Source organism: Scatophagus argus, chromosome 18 (genome assembly GCF_020382885.2).
Source record: "Scatophagus argus isolate fScaArg1 chromosome 18, fScaArg1.pri, whole genome shotgun sequence".
NCBI classification, from domain to species: Eukaryota; Metazoa; Chordata; class Actinopteri; family Scatophagidae; genus Scatophagus; species Scatophagus argus.
The window spans coordinates 8462135-8484290 of NC_058510.1; the positions used below are offsets into that span (position 1 = coordinate 8462135).

At 40.9% G+C, this 22156-nt stretch overlaps 1 protein-coding gene across 1 annotated transcript in view; it reads left to right on the plus strand.

Annotated features, from left to right (window-relative positions):
- malrd1 (MAM and LDL receptor class A domain containing 1) overlaps positions 1 to 22156 on the plus strand; it is a 47758-nt gene that overhangs the window by 13736 nt on the left and 11866 nt on the right. Inside the window, exons 11-23 of the mRNA XM_046371595.1 lie at positions 986 to 1073; positions 1188 to 1367; positions 1482 to 1638; positions 3124 to 3280; positions 3381 to 3491; positions 4268 to 4481; positions 4587 to 4834; positions 5666 to 5954; positions 11582 to 11827; positions 13101 to 13258; positions 19301 to 19481; positions 21576 to 21704; positions 21807 to 21968. Coding sequence (XP_046227551.1) covers positions 986 to 1073; positions 1188 to 1367; positions 1482 to 1638; positions 3124 to 3280; positions 3381 to 3491; positions 4268 to 4481; positions 4587 to 4834; positions 5666 to 5954; positions 11582 to 11827; positions 13101 to 13258; positions 19301 to 19481; positions 21576 to 21704; positions 21807 to 21968 — 2320 coding nt within the window. The remainder of the gene's footprint in view (positions 1 to 985; positions 1074 to 1187; positions 1368 to 1481; positions 1639 to 3123; positions 3281 to 3380; positions 3492 to 4267; positions 4482 to 4586; positions 4835 to 5665; positions 5955 to 11581; positions 11828 to 13100; positions 13259 to 19300; positions 19482 to 21575; positions 21705 to 21806; positions 21969 to 22156) is intronic.

Consider the following 22156-nt stretch of genomic DNA (forward strand, 5'->3'; position numbering starts at 1 on the left):
CCTGACAGCCAGTTAAAGACTCTTCCTTCATTATGTCATTAAAAGCAGTCCGCTGTTTGTCAAGTTAATTGACTGCAGAAAGTCTGGAAGCGAACGAAAAAGAGACACTGACGAATTAAATTCAGACTCGGGCTGATCCATTTGCTCCCACAGTGTTTATGCTGCCACAAAATGATACTGTGTAATGATTTATTTGACATCAAATTGTGACATATGTTATGTGTGAGAACACCACTGGCTTAGAATATCTCAAGAACATAAACAAATGTATGCAGAAAGCAACAATGAAATTCACAGCATTTCTTTTTATTAAATTTTCAAGAGAAGCCATTTAAAGCAGCAAGGAGAAATGCCTCATTGTTGCAAAACTATTTCAGAGCGTGTTCGCTAAACACAGTAAATACTCACATGGTGCGTCTTCCAGATTCCAAATAAACATTTAATGCCCATCTTTTGCTTATTTGATATGGATTTTCATTGTTAGTCTGATTACTCTGATCAGATGCTCTTCATTTAATATTTTCACATTGCCTTCTACGATTTCCTTAAAAAGGAAAAAAAAAAAAAATAAAAGGATACAAAACTGATAGCCACTGTTTATGTCATCATCAGTTACTCTTAGGCTTATCTGTAAAACAGACTGCTGGGTACACTTCTGCACAGTGTGCTGATTATATGTGCATAACATGAAAACAAGCCAGCAGACACAAAACCCGTGGCTTTTTAAAGTTGAGGTGGAGCACCGTTAACATTGAGTGAACAACTAACTGACCCAGCTGATAAATCAAATGTTAGCTTGCTGACTGGTTTAGACTGAACAGTAAAAGTGGTAATATCGTCTGACCTCACACACTGATTCAGTAAATCACTTGTTTGATACTGGTTAGTTAGTTGCCACACATACTTAGAGTTGGTTCAACCCAATCTTGAATTATTAGTCTAAAATAATAATAATTGCTTTTATTGTAATTTTCCTTTTGCCCAGATTTTGATTGAAGGTACAGTGGGAGATGATTTTAATGGAGACATTGCCATTGATGACCTCTCCTTCCTGAACTGCGACCTTTATGATGGTGAGTGCTTACGCCCTAACAGAAAATATAGACTTTTAGGATAATGTTCCTGTTCTCCTAGTTTCTTATTTTCAGTTCCCCACGTTAAGAACTTTGTACCATCCCTTGTTCCAGGAGAGCTGCCTAAACCGAATACTACAACCCCTGCAGTGACGACCCCACCCCCCACAGTTCAGCCCCACAGCTGCCCTGATGGAGAGTTTGCATGTGGGGCCCACAGGGAGTGTGTCGCCAACAGCAAAGTTTGTGACTTCAGACGAGATTGTTCTGATGGCTTAGATGAATTAAGTTGTGGTAAGAACAGAATTTCTTACATAGAAAGCTTTTATGATTGTATTGTAATGTGTTCATTCCCTGGTGTTAGCCCACCCCATTCTTCTCTACACGTTTACCTGTCTCCTTATCCAGTGAAGGAGCTGTGTGATTTTGAAGGCGGTGACACTTGTGGTTGGGAGGGTGCCGACTCCTCTTTGGTCCAGGACCACTCATTTCACTGGTCACCTGACCAAGGGGAGAGCATTCATGATGGAGAGGAGTACCACCGTCCTATTAACGACCACACACTGTGAGTACCAGCAAAACAATTTATGTTGTGGTAATATGTTTAGAGAAGTCAGTTAATCAGTTAGATGATTGACAAAAATGCTATGCTAATGCTAATATTCTCTGATTCCACCTTTTTAACATATAATGATGTTTTTGCCAGTGAGCTAAATATCTTTGGATATGTTGGTTGTTTTACAGTCACATAGAACAACCAACATGATTGTCTTGAGCTCTTGGAATTTACCAGCATTTTATAGACAGAAATATTTACTATTAATCGATAATGAGAGCAAATATCTAAACTCAAACTGAATAATCTCTAAAAGTCTCTAAAATGACCACAAGTGTAGAAGAGCTAAACAATAGTTAAGGATGACATTTGCGGAAAAGTAGAAATTCATATTAAATTTTGTATTATCATTTTTTAACCTCACTTAAAGCAATGACATTCAGAGAAAAAATAAGATAATGAGAGTTAAGAGGATGAGGGAGCATGGCCCGTCTATAGCAAATACACAGCGGCCTGATTGTCCTTATCTGTTTTATTGAGTGGACAGTGAGAGCAGAAAATGGCAGTGCACTTTGACCACTACATTTCAGTAATTTCTTCCCTCAGCCAGAATTGCAGACACTATCTCCTTTCATCACCTCTCTGTCTGCCCGAAGCTCTCCTTCCTCACTCCTGCAGCAGCCTTGACTGACGCTGAATCGATAAGACAAGCAAAGTGAAACGGAGAGGGGTAGCTGTGTCTTATTTAACCCAAGCAGAGCCACACGTCTAGTGGGAATTTAATAAAGGCGAAGCTGAACGGTTTGGAGCAAATAAAGGCATGGCATAAGGCATCAGATGAAAAAAAAGAAATTAGAGCACTGCTCAACTTATTGTTGGTGGGCAGGTTTGTGATTGGCAGTTTATAGCCTGCTGGATTATGAGCTATAGAACGGAGATTTTGAATATCAGTAAGAGCAGGGAAAACTCTGGAAGGTTTTCAAAATGCCAATTTCTGAAAGCACTAACTGGCTTTTTCAAATCACTTGCTTTGTCAGACCAACAGTCCAAAAGCCAAAGATATTCTGCTTACTATCCCTTCTCTCTTTTCTTCGGTTACCATATTTTTTCCTATGAAAGTAAACATGTTCATAAAAAGACAAAGAATGTTCCCTGATATCGGACTGAATTGTCAAGTTGTAACACTCAGTTTCAGTTCACAGTTAGATGGGCCAAACTGAAGATCCCAGGACCCTGCAGTAAAGAAAGTATATTAAAGAAAGAAAAAATATACATCAGTGCTAACAACAGAAAAAAGTAGCATCAAAGCAATGAGTGTGCAGAGGCCTTCCTCAGCGCAGTCACATTTAATACAAGTTCACTTAAATCCAAGAAAAACGATACGATGACCAAAGAATGAGGCAAACTCTCAGTTGGTGGTAAAATCCACAGCTGGACTCACAATTTGGTGACATATTGATGTTCTTGTTCTGTGCTTTGTCTTTCCTGTGACAGAGGCAGTCCAGAAGGTTGGTATTTGTGTGCAGACAGTTCAAACGGTGGTTATGGGCAAACTACTGACCTCCAGACACCTGTCATCTCCTCCACTGGACCACAGTGCACTCTAGTCTTCTGGTACTACATGACTGGCTTCACAGTGGGATCACTGAAAGTAAAAAGATTACATATACTGTACTCTGAGATAGAATAATACTATAATAATACTATATTAATCAGAAAACTCATGTCTGGTGTTCTCACAACATTTCTAGGTGCTGTTGAATAATGGAAACGTCTCTGATGAGGTTTGGTCTCAGACTGGCAACCAAGGCAACAAATGGAGACAAGGCGAAGTGTTTTTGGGGTTATTAAGCAACTTTCAGGTCTGTACATTAGTTTGTCAAATACTTTCAAATGTGTGATATAACCACATGCAGTGCAGTGACATGGTTCATATCACTTGTAGAGTCAGTATTACTGCATCAGATATGCTTTTCATCATTAAAGACGTAGCTTTTATTGGCAGTATTTTCACCAGATATATTTTTTATGTCTTATCTGAGCATTCCTTCTTCCAGAATAGACATGTGATTATCATTACTGACATTCAGTTTGAACTGACTGAAAGCCTCTTAGATGACCGTGCACATCAGTGTTAAGTGTCCTCATGTCAGTTACCGCAGGTTAAATTGTAAACACAGACTTGATCAATGATGAATTGATTGCATCCGACTCAGCCGAATGAGTCTTAACTTGACAGTGTGACAGTAATTCGACTTGCGGTCTCATCATGGCGTCTGGCAGGGCTGTCTTGTGTCCCTGGCTTTATTGCACGGGAGCAGTCTGTAATCTTGTTTTTTTAACCGAATACCATGACCTTCGTGTATTTTCATTAACCTTTATGGGACCAGACAGTCAGATCCACAGTGATGGTACAAACAGCAGCTGAGGCACAATTTCACACCAAACTGCTTTTTTAGAGTCGAAGTGCCCTTTTCTTCTCTGAGCTCTTCATGAACTGACTGCCTTGAGACACAGAATAACTCATTAGAGCTATTTTGTTTCGATGCCTTTTCTGGTGATAAGCATCAACCCCGGCATCTAAAATGTGGTGATGTTGTTATGGCAGACAGGACTAAGATTTAATCTTTTTTCTCAGGTGGTGTTCAGGGCGAAGCGAGGGATCAGCTACATGGGCGATTTGGTGATAGATGATGTCAGCTTCCTGCACTGCTCGCCACCTCTTCCTTCAGACCAGCCGTGCTCACCTGAGCAGTATGCCTGCGCTAATGGCAACTGCATCCCTCAGGACAACCTATGTGACTTCATTAACCACTGCGGGGACAACTCTGATGAGGACCCCTACATCTGCAGTAAGGCCTCCTCTAATGTCTGGCACGATGGTGCCCTCTGAAAGATGAATTTTCAGATAATTGGACAGCCTGGATGGATTTCTTTTTTTTATTACTGTCTTTCAGAGGGCTTTAGCGGACGCTGCAGCTTTGAGTTTGACCTCTGTTCCTGGCGTCAGTGCCGACAGGACGACTTTGATTGGCGGATCAAAGCGGGCAGCACTCCGACAGTTGGCACGGGGCCATCGAGTGACCACACTCTGAGGGATTCCTCAGGGCACTACCTTTACCTGGAGAGCTCCTTCCCCCAGGCAGCTGGAGACATCGCCCGCATATCAGGACCATTACTGAGCCGCAGGAGCTCACAGTGCAAGGTGAGGTGGAGAGAAGTGCAGAAATTACCATCCTCTTAAGTTTGCATTAAAAAAGTAGTCTTCAGAATGAATATTAAAAATGCAACCATCTCTGAATTTTGGGGGAAAAGCAGATTTTTTGGGTCAGTGTTTCTGGGGTCTCAATGAAGTGAATACAAGTCTGTGTAATGTCCCCTAAAAGTGTGCGTGTGTGTGTGTGTGAGTGTGAGCGCCCGCGTGTGTGTGTCCTCCCAGCTGTCAACTGAGACTACTGAGAAGGATGTCTTGATTGACTGCACAGTTTGCTCTGGCGTCCTCTCTGTCGTATCCCACTCCTGACCTGTCAATCAATCATGCAGTCAGCAAAAGAGGCGCCAATTAAACTGAAGGGATGGCTGTGCAGGGGGGCAGGCGAGTGAGAAGGAGGAGACAGATGGGCAGTCTCTTTCCTGAGATGGGCTATTGCAGCTCATGATCAAGCCTCCATTTGGAGAGAAAACCTATAAAACATATCACTGGCTCAGTGCTGAGTGATGGAGAGACTCACTTTTTCTCAAAGCCTTAATAAAGAGAAAGACTGAAAGGGAGAACTGCATCAATCTTGTAACAAGATTAAAATTTTATTGACTTTGTCTACCTATACTTTTGGTTTCTGTCCATATTCTGCCCTGAGGAATAATGGTTCTTTGGGACCAAATCACAAACATAACGGAAAAGAAAGAAATGTGCACATTTAGTACTAAGTAGATAATATACCTGTTATTCAGATTTTGCCTGCATTTATATTGCAATACCGTATTTTTAAGATTGAGTATCAGTGGCATATTTTGTCATATTTCCCTTTTTGTCCAGATGCGTTTCTATATTCACATGTCCGGAGATGGCATTGGAACCCTCAGCGTGCTCAGGAAAAGCAGTGGACAGCTTCATCTCCTTCTGAACCTGACGGGAGATCAGGGCAACTACTGGCAGCTGAGGGAGATCCCTCTGAGTGACACCAGTGACTTTCAGGTCATATTTGAGGGCAAGGTTGGCGGAAGTCCAAAGGGTGACATCTGCCTGGATGATATCACCTTCTCTCCAGGGTGTTTGCTTGCCTCCTCAGCGAAGGAAGCTGACAGCACGCCTTCGCCTCCTGCAGGTATATACTCAACTTTGTCTCCCATGTTTCCTTATGCAGTACAAGATTATGCAGTTTTCATCCACTCCAACTGATCAAACTGAACTGCTCATGTTGGTATTCTAAATTTGATTTGCTGTATGCCTAATCTCTCATTGAATTGCCTCTCAGAGTGCTTCTTTGGTTTGATTTGGATTTAATCAAAATGGTTATTTGTTGGTTTTTTATGAGGCTTTTGCATGCTTTAGCAAGTTAGCATTTAGCTCAAAGCACTGAAGGTACTGTCTCACAGGTTTGAGTCTTGCTGTTGTCATGCATATATAGGAGGGACTTTTTCTTCCCTTGTCCTCCTAGTGCTGGATCAGACACTGTTTTTGGCAATGTGACCCTACATGACACTGTAGTCTGTGTGTACTGCCACTGCTTCAACACAATATAACCCCAAGTACAAAATTCACAGTTAAGTCCAGTTAATAGCAACAAGGCACTGGCTTTGCAAAACAATAATCACAGACGCCTGGCATGTTCGTACTGGAGCAGTAATAGACTGCCAGTGTATTACTGCCAAAGACTGGAGTACCAGTGAAGGCCAGGCTGTAGCTGGAACATATTGGTTTTCATTATTGCTTCTGAAAGAGCAAGCCAGTTCGTTTTAATTCCATTATGACAAGGAGGGTGATGCGACTATGGTCTCCTTCTTGCTTTGAGTAAATATTTGTACAACTGCATCCTTTTAAGTCTGTTTCCTATTTGAGAATATTTCAGGATGTTAAAATTTGATGATGTTACTTTACTAAAATGTAGATAATTTCAGTTTTCTTTTGAAGGAATGTTGTCTGTTGGGATATTTACAACTTTGTCTTCATTTGGAGTGCAAAAACTGGCAGTTTCAGGAATTGATTTATTAAAACAAACACACAAATTGAAGACATTTGTTGCATCTGTCAGCCGTCTCTCTGTGTAAACATCGACATGATACGCATTTTTGTGGGTGTTAAACCTTTGAAAATGCTCAATTTTCAACAAGGATCTTAAATAATTGTAAGAATATATGAAATTCAGATTTTGGGCAAAATACTGTGTTTCACTTTTGAGCCCCAACAAGAATAATGCTGAGGTATGAAGAAAAGCTACAGTAAAAGTGTAGTTTCCATGTGACATGAAGCGAACACTGAAAATTTTCTGATAACTGCTGAAAAAACTAAACATTTGCTTGACCTGCTGATGTCCCACACGATGGTTGTCGCTGTCAGTCTAAGCCTCTACTAAACCCTTTCACTGTCTGTACCTCAGAACTATTTGATGCTCCTCTGCATTCGATTCCTTCTTTATGAGGGAGCCATTTAAGAGGCGAGAGGAAAGAACAAGAGCTGATATATTGCCATTGTTACCGAGGCTGTAATTGGCCTATTAAATTTATTGCCTTTCTATTGTTTTGGATGCTGGTGAGAAAAGAGAGTTTCTGCATTGTCTGTGCTCAGAAAAGGGATGAAACAGCGAAGCTGCGTTGCCGCTTCCCAGTATTAGAGCTTATTAGCTACACTCCCAAAGAGTCTAGATATCATTCAGTTACCGAAGTACTGTGGAGGAGTGAGATGAGATGTAAAGCAGCTCTGCACGCTAACGATGCATCCGTTTTAATGCTGTCACATTTCACACCTCGCCACACAGTTTATCATCTCGCTATCCTGCCCAAGGCTTTATGTTAGTTCTGTCTTGAGCAGCATGTTGACATTGTTGGCTGATAAAATAAGTTTTAGTTATTAAAATAAATGCTTTTTCTCATGGACCTCTGGTAGAATTGAGTCATACAGATACACTATATAGACAAAAGTACTGGAACATCTGACGATTATACCTACAAGGACTTTAATGACTTTACATTCTAGTTTTTGTGGGAATTTTTGCCCGTTCATGCAGTAGAGCATTTGTGAGGTCAGGCACTGATGTTGGGCCAAAAGACCTGGCTCGCACTTTCTGCTCCAGTTCGTCGCAAAGTTGTTGGATGGAGTTGAGGTCAGGGCTCTGTGTGGGCCAGTCAAGTTCTTCCACACCAAACCCATCCAACCATGTCTTTATGGAGCTTTGCTTTGTGCACCGGGGCACAGTCATGCTGGAATAGAAAAGAGATTTCCCCAATGTGCTGCCACAAAGTTGGAAGCATAGCATTGTCTAAAATGTCTTGGTATGATGAATTATTAAGATTTCCCTTCACTGGCAGTAAGGAGCCAAGCTCAACTCCTGAAAAACAGGCGTATAAAGAAGTGTGTCTGGATACTTTTGTCTACATAGTGTAGTTTCTGCTTTATTTGCTCAGGTTTTGAGATATCAGCAAATGATGTTACTTATATATCCATATACATTCACTGTATGCTGCAATAAGTGACTGGCGGCGTCTGTCATAAAGATTTCAGTGTATAGACCTACTAGGTTGAAAAACGCCGGAAAGAAAAAATATTGCAAGGGAGAAAGGGCAGAAGGAGCGTTTCTTTCCTTTTTCAAAACATGACAGGATCATTTTCAGAGCAAGAAAAAGCAGAGCCAATAAAGCCGGATGGAAATAGGAAGGGATGCGAGTCTGGACAACAGAAGGATGTGAAGTTTTTCCTGAAGGCAAAGACAGGGTATCATTGCTACCCTGACAGTGAAGTGAAGTTCAACCCTCCATTAAAGATAGCCACTGAGCCTTAGCTGCTGCAGGCAGCAGAGGACCAACTACTGTAATACTAATGAGACCAAAGACAGAGGGGACTGTAATTACATACTGGAAGCCCCTCAGGGCCATTTTCCTTCATTGCTTCACTCTATAGACTCTGTAATATTATATGATGGAGTGGTGACACTTTTTTATAAAATGTTTAATGGCTGGGAATTTCATCTTGGCTCTAACAAGACATTACAGACCAGCACCTGCATCAAAAGCTCAGTCCACTCAGAGACTGGATGTATGTACAGCATGTTTTAGGGACGCACAATATTAATGTTTTTCAGGCTACCTGCTTGTCATGGCCAGTACTGATAACTGATAGTTTAACATTTGTGTATTTTAAAAAGATAGCCATAACCTGTAGTTAATCCACTTCAAAGGGTAAAAATAGATGAGCACAAGACAAGCTACACTTCTTCTTTTTCCTCTTCTTCTGCTGTCAAACTGCAAATCAACTTTAAAGATGCATTCAACTACTTACGGTCCCAAGTTTAAGTCTGGCTTTGTATTTTCATCTCTATTTATCAGTTATAATTTCATTTTTGTCTAAAAATTGATCATTTTCCATTATCAGGCCAATATATATTGTGCATCCCTAGTATGTAACGGCATAGAAAAATAAAAGAATATCCAGCAAATATTTTAAATACTACAGAGTCCCAGTTTGACGTCCTGCCACTTCTTACTTGAGGACTGTCAGGCTTTATAAAAGAGGCTGCAGACTTCTTCACCTAGTAATGAAAGTGATGAGAGAACTTAATAAATTCACCAGTCGAGAACTGAGGAGACATCCCTCATGATGGTTATTAATTAAGGCTTCAAAGGCAAAGTAAGGTTTTCAGTCCATCAAAAAACTCTCTTCTTTGTTCATATCATTGTGCACCAGGCTGTTTCTACACGTGTCCTGTCATGTCTGTAGATAGCCATGAGGAACGTTTACATACCAGTCATTTAGGTGTCAGAAAAGTAGACAGACAAGTTGTATTAAATTAGCCTGCACAGGTGTACCTGTAGTAGGTGGCTGCTGAGTGTATGTCATGATGATAAAAAGCTGTTACTTTAGCAGATAGATGAAGTGAGCAATGATACCAGACTAGTTCTCTGTCCTCTTATTCTCTTATCATCAGTGATCTCTGGTTTCATAATTCCAATTTAATCTTCATTCTGACGGCCACGAATTTGACAGTCTCTGATCAAAAGGCTCTCTCTTTGTGTGAGGTTGACTTATCAGACGTGCTGTGAGGGTGATGTGATTTTGATGCTTTCTTTCTCTAAGAAAGGTAGGAACAGGCGCTCGACAAAAATGATGAAGCATCTGTTTTAGTCAGAAATTATTAAAAGAAAGCAGGGGGAAGTCAGATAAAATTTGTAAATGAAATGGGAATATAAGAAGGAAAAACAACAATACAATGGATCAAATGACACCTTGTACTGACTTGCTTCACTTTATCTGTCAGATGTGCTGAACTCAGTTTGAGTTCCTTATAAAGTTGACCTGAAGCAACATCCTTGCACCAGGGGGCAGTATGCCACCCAGGGCGAACAGTGGGTCTCCGGTGTGGAGGTCAGACTACAGACGGTGATGCAGAGCCCTGAAGTCATAAGTGTAACAAGACTAAATGAGGACAAATAAATTAGTCTACATTCACATGTGAAGAGATATTATTAGCTTCAAAGGTGAACTTTTTCTTTTACACAAATTCACCCTCAGCTTCAGTATGCTCCACATCAACCGCTGAGGCAGTCTGGCTTCACAGTTGGGAGTCACAGCTTCCTGGCTTCCCGTGTGCTTTTGTTGGGGCACATTGCTTCTGGTCCTGTGCATCTGAAGGGGAACAAAGGATTAGGAGGGTCTTATACCCCTTTCTCTCCTTTACTTAAAGAGACCACCCCTCTTCATCACGCCTCATCTCTCTCTCTAGCGCTCCCCAAAGCCAAGCACTGACCCTGCTGGAATGTCTGGCACCAAAGGAAGGAGATTCCAGCCCCCTCCAGCATGGCCACCCTATGATACATTGATTGGGGCTTATAACCCCATGCTCCTTTGTCTTCTTAAGCTCCTTTAAGAGACCCCAATGCTGCATGCAGATCTCGAGTTGACTTCTTGTGCTCTGAAGTTAAATCTACTGTGCCGTCTGTGTTTTAAAGGAACAATTTGCCCCGGCTTCTTCAGTTGTGTAGGTTCCCCCCCTACACAACTGAAGAAGCCGGGGACTTGTTTTAAAACCTAAAAACAAACTCAATTGGAATAAGCATACAATTGTCCTTTACAGCTCATCTGGCATAATCCAAGACTCCAGAAGCCTCAAGATTCAAAACTGATTATTAAAAGATGATATTTGCACCCTTTTTAAGACAAAATCTGCGCTGTAGCTGCTAAACTAAAAGCTTTATTGTGCAGCCGTGTCTGAAGTGGGTGCATGAGCTCAAGCACTCATACAGACAAGTCAAAATGTGACACAAGAGTCTGGGTAGAAGGTAAACACTGAGATGTGCAGAGGTTGTATATTGTATTGAGTATTTTTTGTACAGATTGGACAAATGAGTTGTTAATTAGTGAGCTTCAGAGGTGCTGGTAGGTGGATTTTGTCACCCTCTGGCTGTTTTACCCTGGTTTCAGTCTTTATGCTATGCTAATCAAAGTGGGCTGCAGGAAGTAGCTTGATATTCACCATGCAGAAATAGTATCAGTCTTCTTAACTAATCGTCAGCAAGAAAGTGAATAAGCATATTTCCCTCCTCCTCCTCACAATCTTGACCCCCAGGTCTCTCCTTGTACAAAAAAAACCTCTTGACATGTTTCAGCATGCTGACCACCAGAGAGACACAATGTCTACCTTGTTCTTGAGGGGAAACATAATACTTTGGATTTCACAGACTGATGTTGGGAAACAACGAAAAGGAATCTGAATGATATTTGATGTGTGTGTCTCATTTCCAGGTTTCTGTCCTTCAGGCTTCCTGCCTTGTGAAAATGGCCGCTGTTTCACTCCGGGACAGAGATGTGACTTCACAGATGACTGTGGCGATGGCACTGATGAAAAGCATTGTGGGAGTTCCTGCACGTTTGAGGACGGTCGCTGTGGCTGGCAGAGCTCCCTGGCTGATAATTTTGATTGGACTCTGGGAACTGGATCTATTGAAAAAATACGGCCTCCCTATGATCACACTCTGATGGATGAAACTGGTATGAGTTTACAGTTTTCCTTCATGTACTTTGTCAGTAGTTCATGCACATTTAAACTGTCTAACTAATTTAAAAGTTTTAAAATTTTGTTGACTCTACTTTTCTCATTAAAAAGGAACTTTCTTACTGTTCTTAGCCCCCTTTTCTGTATTACCACAGAATAATTGAACAAGTGCACTTTCACTTGTGGGTGGTTTTGAATAATCAGAGTGAATGAAACTGAGCTGACTTTAAAATTTCCACCTGTTAAAACCAAAATGCTGCCGTAGCTCTCCGCAATGTTTAATTCATGCTTAAGCCCCTTGAGTGGCAAATCAATGAGCTTCTTCTTGCTGCATGAATGTACAGCAGGTAGGCGTTTAGGTGATTGATGCTGGACTCTTAGGTCTGTGAGTCCTTTATACGTAAGGTGCATGGTGCAAGACGATACACATCAATACATAAACATGTGCACATAAGCAAACAGAAGCTCTCATGCAGGTGCTTCTCTAAAACATTTTAAAGCTGTAATCCTTAAAAAAAAGACTCAGTGAGCAGCTACTTTGTGAGAAATAGCCTTAGTCATGAGTTAATACAGCTATGATAGGGCTGTGTGAGAATGAACAGTGAGGATGATATCAAGGAGATAAAACTAAACACAGAAAATGAATTATGTGCATTTCTCATTTCCTGTGACTCTCTCTTTTGACTAATGGCAATCTGAATCTGGTGTGGGAATGACTGACTCTACCTCTAGCAATGAAAAGTACTACATAGACAGATAACTATTGAATGTAAATACTGCTCATCGAATGACTATTGCTGAAAAGTGTTGCCCATAATTAAAAAAACAGATTGATTTCATGAATTTCAAAATGATTGCAGCTTTAAGATTTAAGCTTGTTTGGTTTCTAATGCTGCTCAGTACTAAGGTTATAGAATGATAGACTAAAAATAAAAGCTCTCTGGTGTTTTTTTTTTTAAAATAATTTCCACATATCTCCACAAAGAGACATGGGATAGATGCACTCCCTTTGGTTTTGTATTCCCGAGTTTTCCTCCTGTCTTTATGAGCCTGACTCGACTGAGCAGTCCCTGGGTGTCAAAAGGCTTGGAGATATTAGCAGATGTGTCACAGATTATTCAGTGACCCCTAGCCCTCACTCCCTGACCACACTGCTTGTGACCTTGCTATAATTTGTCATTGGCTGCAGGAGGTGCCCATACAGAGACATTTCCTCTTTACCTCAGTGCCCTTCTCCTTCATCACTTCTCTTCTTTCTTCTCCCTTTAGGTCATTTTGTCTATCTGGAAGCTACGCCAGTGGGACTCAAAGGTGACAAAGCTCATATTAGGAGCTCTGTTTGGAAAGAGTCGAGCGCCATCTGCAAGCTCTCCTTCTGGTACTACATTTCCCATAAGGCCTCTGGAACAATCCGCCTGCTGATCAAGGTAAACGCTGGTGTTTAGGCTCAGATAGGAGTTGACTCTGTTTGCACACAGTCAGGATAAGAAAGGCTGAATTTTGCTGTATCCAGTCCATGATAGGGTATAAAACAAAGCCTCCTGACCCATCGAGTGTGGTTATCATCCAGCCTGATTTGATTAATGGAGACAGTAATTGGGTCATATTAGCACTGAGATCTACTGGTCTCTTTAATTTGGTAAAAAGGAAGGTGGGGCTGTCGGTTTTTGAGCTATGGTGCATCTCTTGGGGGGTGTAAGTGAGTGATGGGGGTCATGTTCACCACTTGGCCCAAAGCAACCCCACCCCACCATCTGGGCATGCACCAGTCCTGCCATTTCTCAAGGCTTCTTTGTTGTTAGGCACCCAGACATCTACTTTTTGTATGGATAGTTGACTTTGAAGGATTAAGACCTCCGCGTGCAGCTATCTGCCATTGAAATTCTGCTGTGATTTACTCTGCCTCCATCCTGTGGTCCATTTACTCTCAACTTCATTTAACTTTGTCAGGTACAACTTAAGGTCAAGGTGCAGTAGTCGATTCATTCGTTGATGTGTGAGTGTGTGTACATGACTGTTGGTGTGTCCCTGTGCGCATTTTACAAAATGTTTTGTTTTTTTTCTTGAAACAGTAAGAGGTAGTGTCCCACCTTGTTTATCATTACACAAGAGATGACACTGAAACTGTTTCATGCTGCATCAGCCAAGACGTGGAGTCAACAGAGCTCATGTTGTGACTGTTTTTATGAGAGAAAACCTAACTTACTCAGTAGCTGAAAGTGCTATCAGAACTTCAAAGAAAAACATGCCTTAAGGGTAAATCCGTATTTTTCTTATTGTCATGAAATCCCATGAAAGGATCGAAATGAGCCGTGAACTGATCACACTAACAAGCTGAAAAATGTAATCTGTATTGTTCTTTTCACAGAAGTCAATGCAGTTTTTTAGGGATAAGTGACAGGCCCACAGTGGACGCGTGGGCCTGTTGGTCAACTTGTTGGCAAAACATTAGAACATCAGAGATTCTTAGGTTAATGAGGCTCGCAATATTCAAAGCAACACTGAACTGATCCTCCAAACAAATATTGTAATCAAAGCCTCATTTAGCTTATTCAACACACTATTGTCCAAAAATGTATTAAAATAAGTCTCATTGTTGGACTGAGTGACATGTTTATCAACTTGGCCGAAATCCATACTGAAAACAATCCCCAGTAAATGCATTTCTGTCTGAGTAAGGCCTGCAACCATCTCCAATTTCAGCTGATTTAGAAAGTTATTAAGCTGATTTGATTTGTTTTTATGACCTGACTTTAAACATTTATGTCTTTAGATAGTGGAATTGCAATGTACCGCGACAAGTACTGATACATTTTGGTTTTGCTCTTTTTGTTAGATCTGTTGACAAAAAACAAATAAAGAATATCAGCAGATGTATCCTTTGAATGTTCAGACTGTACAGTAACTTAAAATCCATGCACACTGTGTATCTCATATACTGCTCACACACTGTGCCCTGTGGGATGTAGATGTTTATTTATTTGTGCTGTTCTTAACTTATTAGACCAATACTCCTTACCATACTGTCGATTCTGGTGCAGCACTGCTCTTAGAAATTCAAATCATGAGATTTCCCCATTTCCTCCGGCTCAGCCAAGCCCACTGTCTATCTGATTGATTATGTGATTGCTTGAGAGGTGGGAGATGATGAATGCACATGGACTGTTTTACATGTCCACCTTGTTCACATATGGATGGAAAATGTAAAAACTGCCCTTTTAAAGAAGGTTGCTTCTCAACATGAAAATGAAGTGCTGAAATCCCTCAGAGACAGACTGAGCATGGTGAGTTCAGAGGTCGTCATGTACATATCATGTATGATATCATATATGACTTCAGACATTGACTGAAGAGTGTGTGTGTGTGTGTGTGTGAGAGAGAGAGAGAACCGATACCATCAGTTCAGCTTTATATCCCTGTAGTCTCCCATGACACATAAATGATGTGAAGTGCACATATGACCTAGAAGGTTCAAAGTTATTAACACTTACAGATTATTGCTTTGTGCTATAGCTTACAACATTATTGCTTTTTTATAGGCTCAGTGTTGCCTTGAGTCAAAATGGCCACATACACACAAACAGGAAGACACATTTGCACCTGTGTGACTACACATACACATGCTCGTGCACTCTGCGGGCATCGTGGGTAAGCACAGTGTGAGCCATCTTTAAAGGCTGACTGAAGAACGAAGGCAGTTATGATAATGATGGCAGACACTTCAATAGGCGGAGATGCGTAGGTGAGTGGGGTTGTGGGGGGCGAATCGCTCTGCAGAGTTGTTGTTACTCATCATGATAACCGTCCTCAGCAGTGAGTGGACTGAACAGAGGCAGGGTCTCACGGTGGTCCAGGACGCAGTTCTGAGAAGGCTGCGTTTGATGTCTGTGTGCATATTGTGTAGCCTGGTATATGTCATTTGGCGTATGCATCTGCCACACAACACTGTGTCTGACACAAGGTGATCCACCTACAATGTATGAGAGCTGCTCCCAGAGAGACAAAAGCATTTTTTGCTGTTTCATGCTGTTTTGGGTTTACTTTAAAAGTAATATCCAGAGCAGATGGATGTGTCAGAGACTGGTGATCGTTTGGAAATAAAACAAATACACCTCTGTCTTTTTGGGAGTGTGTCCTCTCGTGTGCTGCACGTAGATTCTGTCTAGATCTGTCTGTGGAGGTATGAATACATTATGTTGCGGCATCACAACAGGATTATCTCACAGCAGCAATTAGAAATGAGTCGTATAATTTTTAAAGGTCTGCCGTGTGAGATTAGCTAACAGCCCTGGCTGAAATTAAAATTTAAAGGGATCAGTTTGATAAATGTTTTTAATTGCATTCATCAGAAGACTGATGCCAGTTTATACTGTCACAGTAAATACGAAGCTGCAGTAAGCAGAGAGACTGGAGACTGGAAACTGCTTCTGTCTGAAGAACAAAAATCTGCCTAACAGAAAACTTTCTGCAGCTGACTGGCTGTGAGTGTAGATGAAGTGGGAAAACAAGTTGTGTTTCATGTCCAGACACATTAGTGTGGTTGTGTTTCCGGTTTTTATGCTAAGCAAAGCTAATGACTTCCACTGTACCACCAGCTTCATATTACCAGAAGAGACACAAGAGTGGTATCAGTCTTCTCATTTATCTCTCAGCATTGTCCAACTATTACCTGTTCATCATGAATAGTTTCTTAAAACATACTATATTATCACATTTTCTGAATCTATATTACATTAATTTTTCTGTCCTGTCTCCACATTATTGTGCTTTCGTCTTGGAGAAATGTAACCTTCTTGTATTCATCCAAGAAATATGTCAGTTTCCTTCTCACATTTTATGTATATTTCATAGCATTTTGTGAGAGTAGAGTAGTTTGTTTGCCTTATAGTATTTACTGACCGATCATTCTGAATCAGCATTATGATAGGAAAATTGAGAGAAATTGCTTGAAAGCTTCATGGTCTGCCATTTGCTCACTTACATAATTATATATGGCTGCCTCCCGTTATGATGGGACATCTGCCTGTCAGCCAAAGAAAGTATGATCTCCCCAAATATGAAAAATCTCGCTTGATAAAGCTCATCATTTGAACATCTACTTGATATTCTTCATTCAAACAATATGCTTATATCCCCTCAGTGTTGTAAAATCTTTGAGTGTATTGAGTAGAAAAACTGGGTGCACTCTCAATTGAAGGTGAGCCTATAGAGAAACAGCTGCCAGCAGTTCCATAAAATAGAAAACCATGAATACAAATTGGATTCCAGCTTAATGGAACATTCAGTAAGTGGTTAAGACATTGGAATTCAAATTTTCAATCATATAAGCCTTTTATTGTGACCTTATGACTGTCGCCGGGATGAGGGATAATATAAATGAAATTATGTCAATGCATATCTGCTCTTCACTTTGAGCAAACTGAATTTGTGGTTGCTTTGCTTCGATTGTGAGCTCAGGAAATGAACCTTCAGTTTGATCGAATAAATGCCCTGACTGATCCAGCACCCAGACATCAGGTGTGAGCTGTATGTATCATACGCCCGTCAGTCGCTCTAAGGCTGCTCTTTATAGATTGAGTCGTTGCTCCATGACACAAATCTGGATAAGTCCTGCTGTAACGCTGCCTATTAATCTTTGCTCTATTCTCACAGTAACAAGATTATTTCAAGCCATGGCTCCACTGGCGTAAAGCAGAGGAGACAGCCTGTGCATGCCTCACCCAAGGGTGCATTTTAATAGGCTTTCAAACTGCAGAGTAGAATGTGACATTGCTCGTCCTCTGGTTTTGACTGCATTACACCAGGTCTGTTTTACAGCAATCAAGCCTCTGGCTGCATCTTGCAACTTCAAGTACAGTAAGTTTGATGTGGCACACCATCAGAGAATTTGCTGTGTTTAGCTGTCCACCCTCAATTTCCCCCCAAAAAAGTTTGTCACTTCTGAGACTGACTGTCATTGTGACGCTGTGCTAAAGCTGAATTAGTGATGTGACTTTATGGACCTGCAGTCGTCTTTGAAAAGACCAGAGGTCAAGGAAGCTATGATGAATTATTGCATAGTTTCACCAGTCTTAATATTACACTCATGAATTTCAGGAGGATGGGTAGTTAAATCTATTCTTTCCTCTATTAAACACTCTGTGGTTTAACTAGGCAGTGCTTCTCCAGATTGGCCTGAAGCTGAAGTGGATTTTAATCACTCCAGTCAACTCAAGTGAGAAACAAGACAGACAGACACTTTGTATGTTTCCACAAAATTTATGTAATTTAGAATTTATTTGAAATTTGTAATCTGAACTCTGTACCCTGATTGTGGCATTTCAGCCCATTACTGAAGACCTAAATCTTTGAAAAAAAAACCAATTGTTCATCCCTTTGAGAGGCTAAATCATATCACCGTACTTTTAACAAACGTTAATCAAAATACAGTGCTTGATGTTTGTTGGAGAGTACTGCAGATAAATACACATTTGGTGCACAAAGATAGATCAGCCTCTGGCAAATGCCTGCTCATTGTTGTTGTTGGTCTTTTTGTGGAGTTTGTTGACACAAAGAAAAGTATAGAAATAGCGATAATCCTTTAATGCTTGTTGTTCACTTATATGCTTTCATGCTTTTGTAGATCAAAGTTCTGTGCTGCCGCTGACCGTAGCCAGCACAATGCATATACAGCTCAATCTTCCTCTGTTTCCTTTTATCCTAAAAGAGGATCTGTCTGCATTGTCTTAAATTCAATGCTCCTCGGTATTGATATCATCTGTGCCACTGTTAAAATTAAATAAAGGACAGAGCCAACAATTACCTTTACAAGTAGCAATTTCTAGTGCCTGACCAATAACTCTGCCCTACATCCTCGTGTCTTTGACTCAAAACAGTCTTTCTTTAATATGATGTGATGTGATAAATGTCTCATTCATGTTCTTGACACAACATTAAAAGCCAAGATGCTGCTAGTAATATGTCCGGTGAGCTCCCTTCAAACTCACATTTGTTGTTTCAAAGCTGCATTAGTCATGATTTAGTGCCTGCCTCGTACCATGGGAAAAGATGGAGAGGACTTACAGGGGAATACTTTAAGTCTGTCTTTTAATATGTTCCACATGTGGCATGAGAAAAATCCATTACCATAACTCAGGGAGAGCATGCTTTCATTTTGTATAGGTCTCAAAGCAGGGGAACTTATTACTACATTGTTATGCTAATGAGACTTTAATGACTCTCTTTAGACAGTATTCACTGTTTTTCAGTGGCAGCAGTCTGGCCAAGAGTTAATTTCACCTCATTTTAACTTCAGGTTCTTCACTCTTGACTTGCGATGCAGTGAAGTAAAGTTCAGTATGTTTCTGACAATAATCCCTGCTGCTGCTTGAAGTCCACTTTGACACCTCTGTTGATGATATTAGAGTTGATGTTGTAACCAGAAATGCCACCACGTGATGGTCCTGTGTCAATGCTGCTCTTCTCCGCAGACAGAGAACAACTTGTGGGAGGCGTGGAACAAAACAGGGCATCAAGGGAATAATTGGAACCACGCAGAGGTCCCCCTGAGGAAGCTGAGGAACTTTGAGGTGATATTTGAGGGGATTCGCTCGTGGGACTTGAGTGGAGGTGCTGCCCTGGATGACCTGGAGTTTATAGACTGTGCCCCAAGTAAGTGAACAGCGGACACAAGCAGCGCTGAGTTTTGCCTTTAGACCAAACCAAAATCAAATACAAAATGGAGAGACATTTGCAGAGCGCAGACCTCCTCCAAGGCCAACAGTCCACTCTTCAATGATTTGCAAATAATGTGAATGATATTCCAGACAGGATTTCTTTATTTTCCTTAGGAATCAAGAGAATGAACTGCAATTGCAATGAACAATAGACCGTGACAAGAATCGTTCACCAATACAGATTCAAAAAATTTGGTGGGATTTAGTGTTAAGTTGCTCTTTAAAGAAATAGCTCAACAAATTACAACAAACATGCTTATTTATATAAGAGTTAGATGGGAAGATCAATACCACTCTCACAGCTGTGCTGCTGGCTCGAGCTTCGTACTTAGTGCACGCACATTAGAATGGTGTTGATCTGCTCACCCAGCTCTCAGCAAAAAATATGCACATTTAACAAAAGGTCAGACTGTTCCATGAAGGAGTTATTATGGAATCTGCCCTTTTGTTCAACATCTGTTGGCAACCAGTAGGAAATGCCAAGACGATAACTGAATCCCACCACACCAGCTAATGAGGGATTTGAAAGCCAATTGTCTCTGTAGCTAAAATACCTCTCACCACCTTCATATATGTTTGAGGTGGCTAAAATGAAAGTAGGTGGTCATAGAAGATGGGAAATGTCTTGAAATTTCACTTGTTTAACTTGAACAGCAAAGTGGAAAGTTTTTTTTTTTTCTTTTCAAGGCCAAGAGTCACCACCTGGCAAAGTAATCTCAGTCACTGTTACTGAGCAAACTTCTGCACTTTGTGCAGAGTGGCAGTTAAAATCTAACTTCTTGTATTTTAAATTTAAAGTAACTTTAATCAAAAAAATATTCTTTACCTGTGACCTGCCAAGTGCTAAATCCTGAGTGGTAAAACCTGCTTCAGGTTTGACACCACTCGGTGCCAACACCAGTACGGTGAAGGCATCTTCATGTCCATATCTTTAAACCAGGTTTCCTGAACCCATGAACCAGCCTTTCTTAATGCTAGAATAAAACATCAAAAGTACACTAACAACTGATGTAATCCCCTTCACATCCAAGGGTTCTTAATCACAGCAGTAATCGTGACCTAGAAAATGAATCTGAACTTTTATTGCATAATGTGGATTAAATGACACAAAGCTTCTCTCTCATCTATCCCTATCAAATATACTTCCAATAATCTTCACATGCTAGATCTAAATACGCTGTGAAATTATTTTATGATCTTTTTAACTGATAGTTTGGGGTATGAAATCGATTTTGCTGCTGGCACACTCAGAAAATGAACAGAGAAAGTGGGAGCCAGCGTTTCTTAGAAGTGGAGGGTTTGATTTTCTGTGTGATGACCGTTGCTGACAGACACCGTTTAATGTTTATGTCCCAAACAGATGTTCTGCATTAAACAGGACCTGGCACAAGTCTGGTCACCATGTGGGATGTCCCCACCCTCCCTCCCCAACACACAAACACACTTAAAAAGATGCATAAATACTGACCTACAGACACAAAGAGACCAAAGGAGACTGAGAGCCGTCCACAAAAGGACAAATAACACTAACACACAACTTCCCTCTGATTTAAATGCATGCTAAAGTGAATGTTCAGTTTGATGGTATTGACCTCCTATTCTTTGCTCATCTCATTCTTTCACTTAAAGTCTTCTCCCTTTGAAGTTTAACAGTGCACACACATCTGCACACATAAGTTACATGTGCTATCTCTGATCCACCTGATCTCTTTTCCTTACTCTCTGTTCTGTCTCGAACGAGGCGGAGCTGGAATAAGGAGGCTTTGATTTCCCTGACAGGTCTGCTTTTGCTTACCGTCTCCTCCACTGCTCATGTCCTTTGGTGCAGAAAACAGGAAGGCTGTGTTTTAATAAGACACAGTTGCTCATCGTAGCATTTCCCTGATGCTAGATTTGATTCATCTGGATGGAGATGGGGAGATAGTTTCCTATCTTGAGGGTTGGAGGGCCAGTCCTAAAAAATGATGAAACACTTGATTATTTTTTTCTGCCTCCCATCTGTCCCGTTTTTTGTCTCTGTGTGTTTCAGGTGTGGTACAGTCAGTCATTTGTCCTGCAGTCACAGATTTTGTGTGTCAGTGTGGCTACTGCATTGAGTCCCACCTGGTGTGCGACAACAAGGCCGACTGCGCTGATGCATCAGATGAGATAGACTGTGGTGAGTAGAAATGAGAAATTGGTTCTTATCTTATTGTTGGAGTGAAAAAAAACAACACCCAGCCCAAACTTATCACTTTTGTTCCATCTTTCTCTTTCGAAGACTACATCTTTGGCTTGCCAGGTGCTTGCAGTTTCAACATGGGTAAAAACCAATGGGAAGAGACCTGCCAGCTTTCTCAGGATGCTGATGATGACTTTGATTGGAGGATCGGTCATCAGACTGAGACTCCAGGAGCTGGACCTCACGGTGATCACAGTCCTGGTCAGTAGTCACTCCGTTGCCATCCTCGTCTCTTGGAAATTACATTTACACAATAAACAACAAGTAATTCAAATTAAACAGTGTGTCTGCCATAGTGACACAATAAGTATTTTCTAATCTGATGCTATCATCAACAGGACAGCATCGTTTGTCTGTGCCTTCTGAAGCTTATAAATCACTGATGAAAA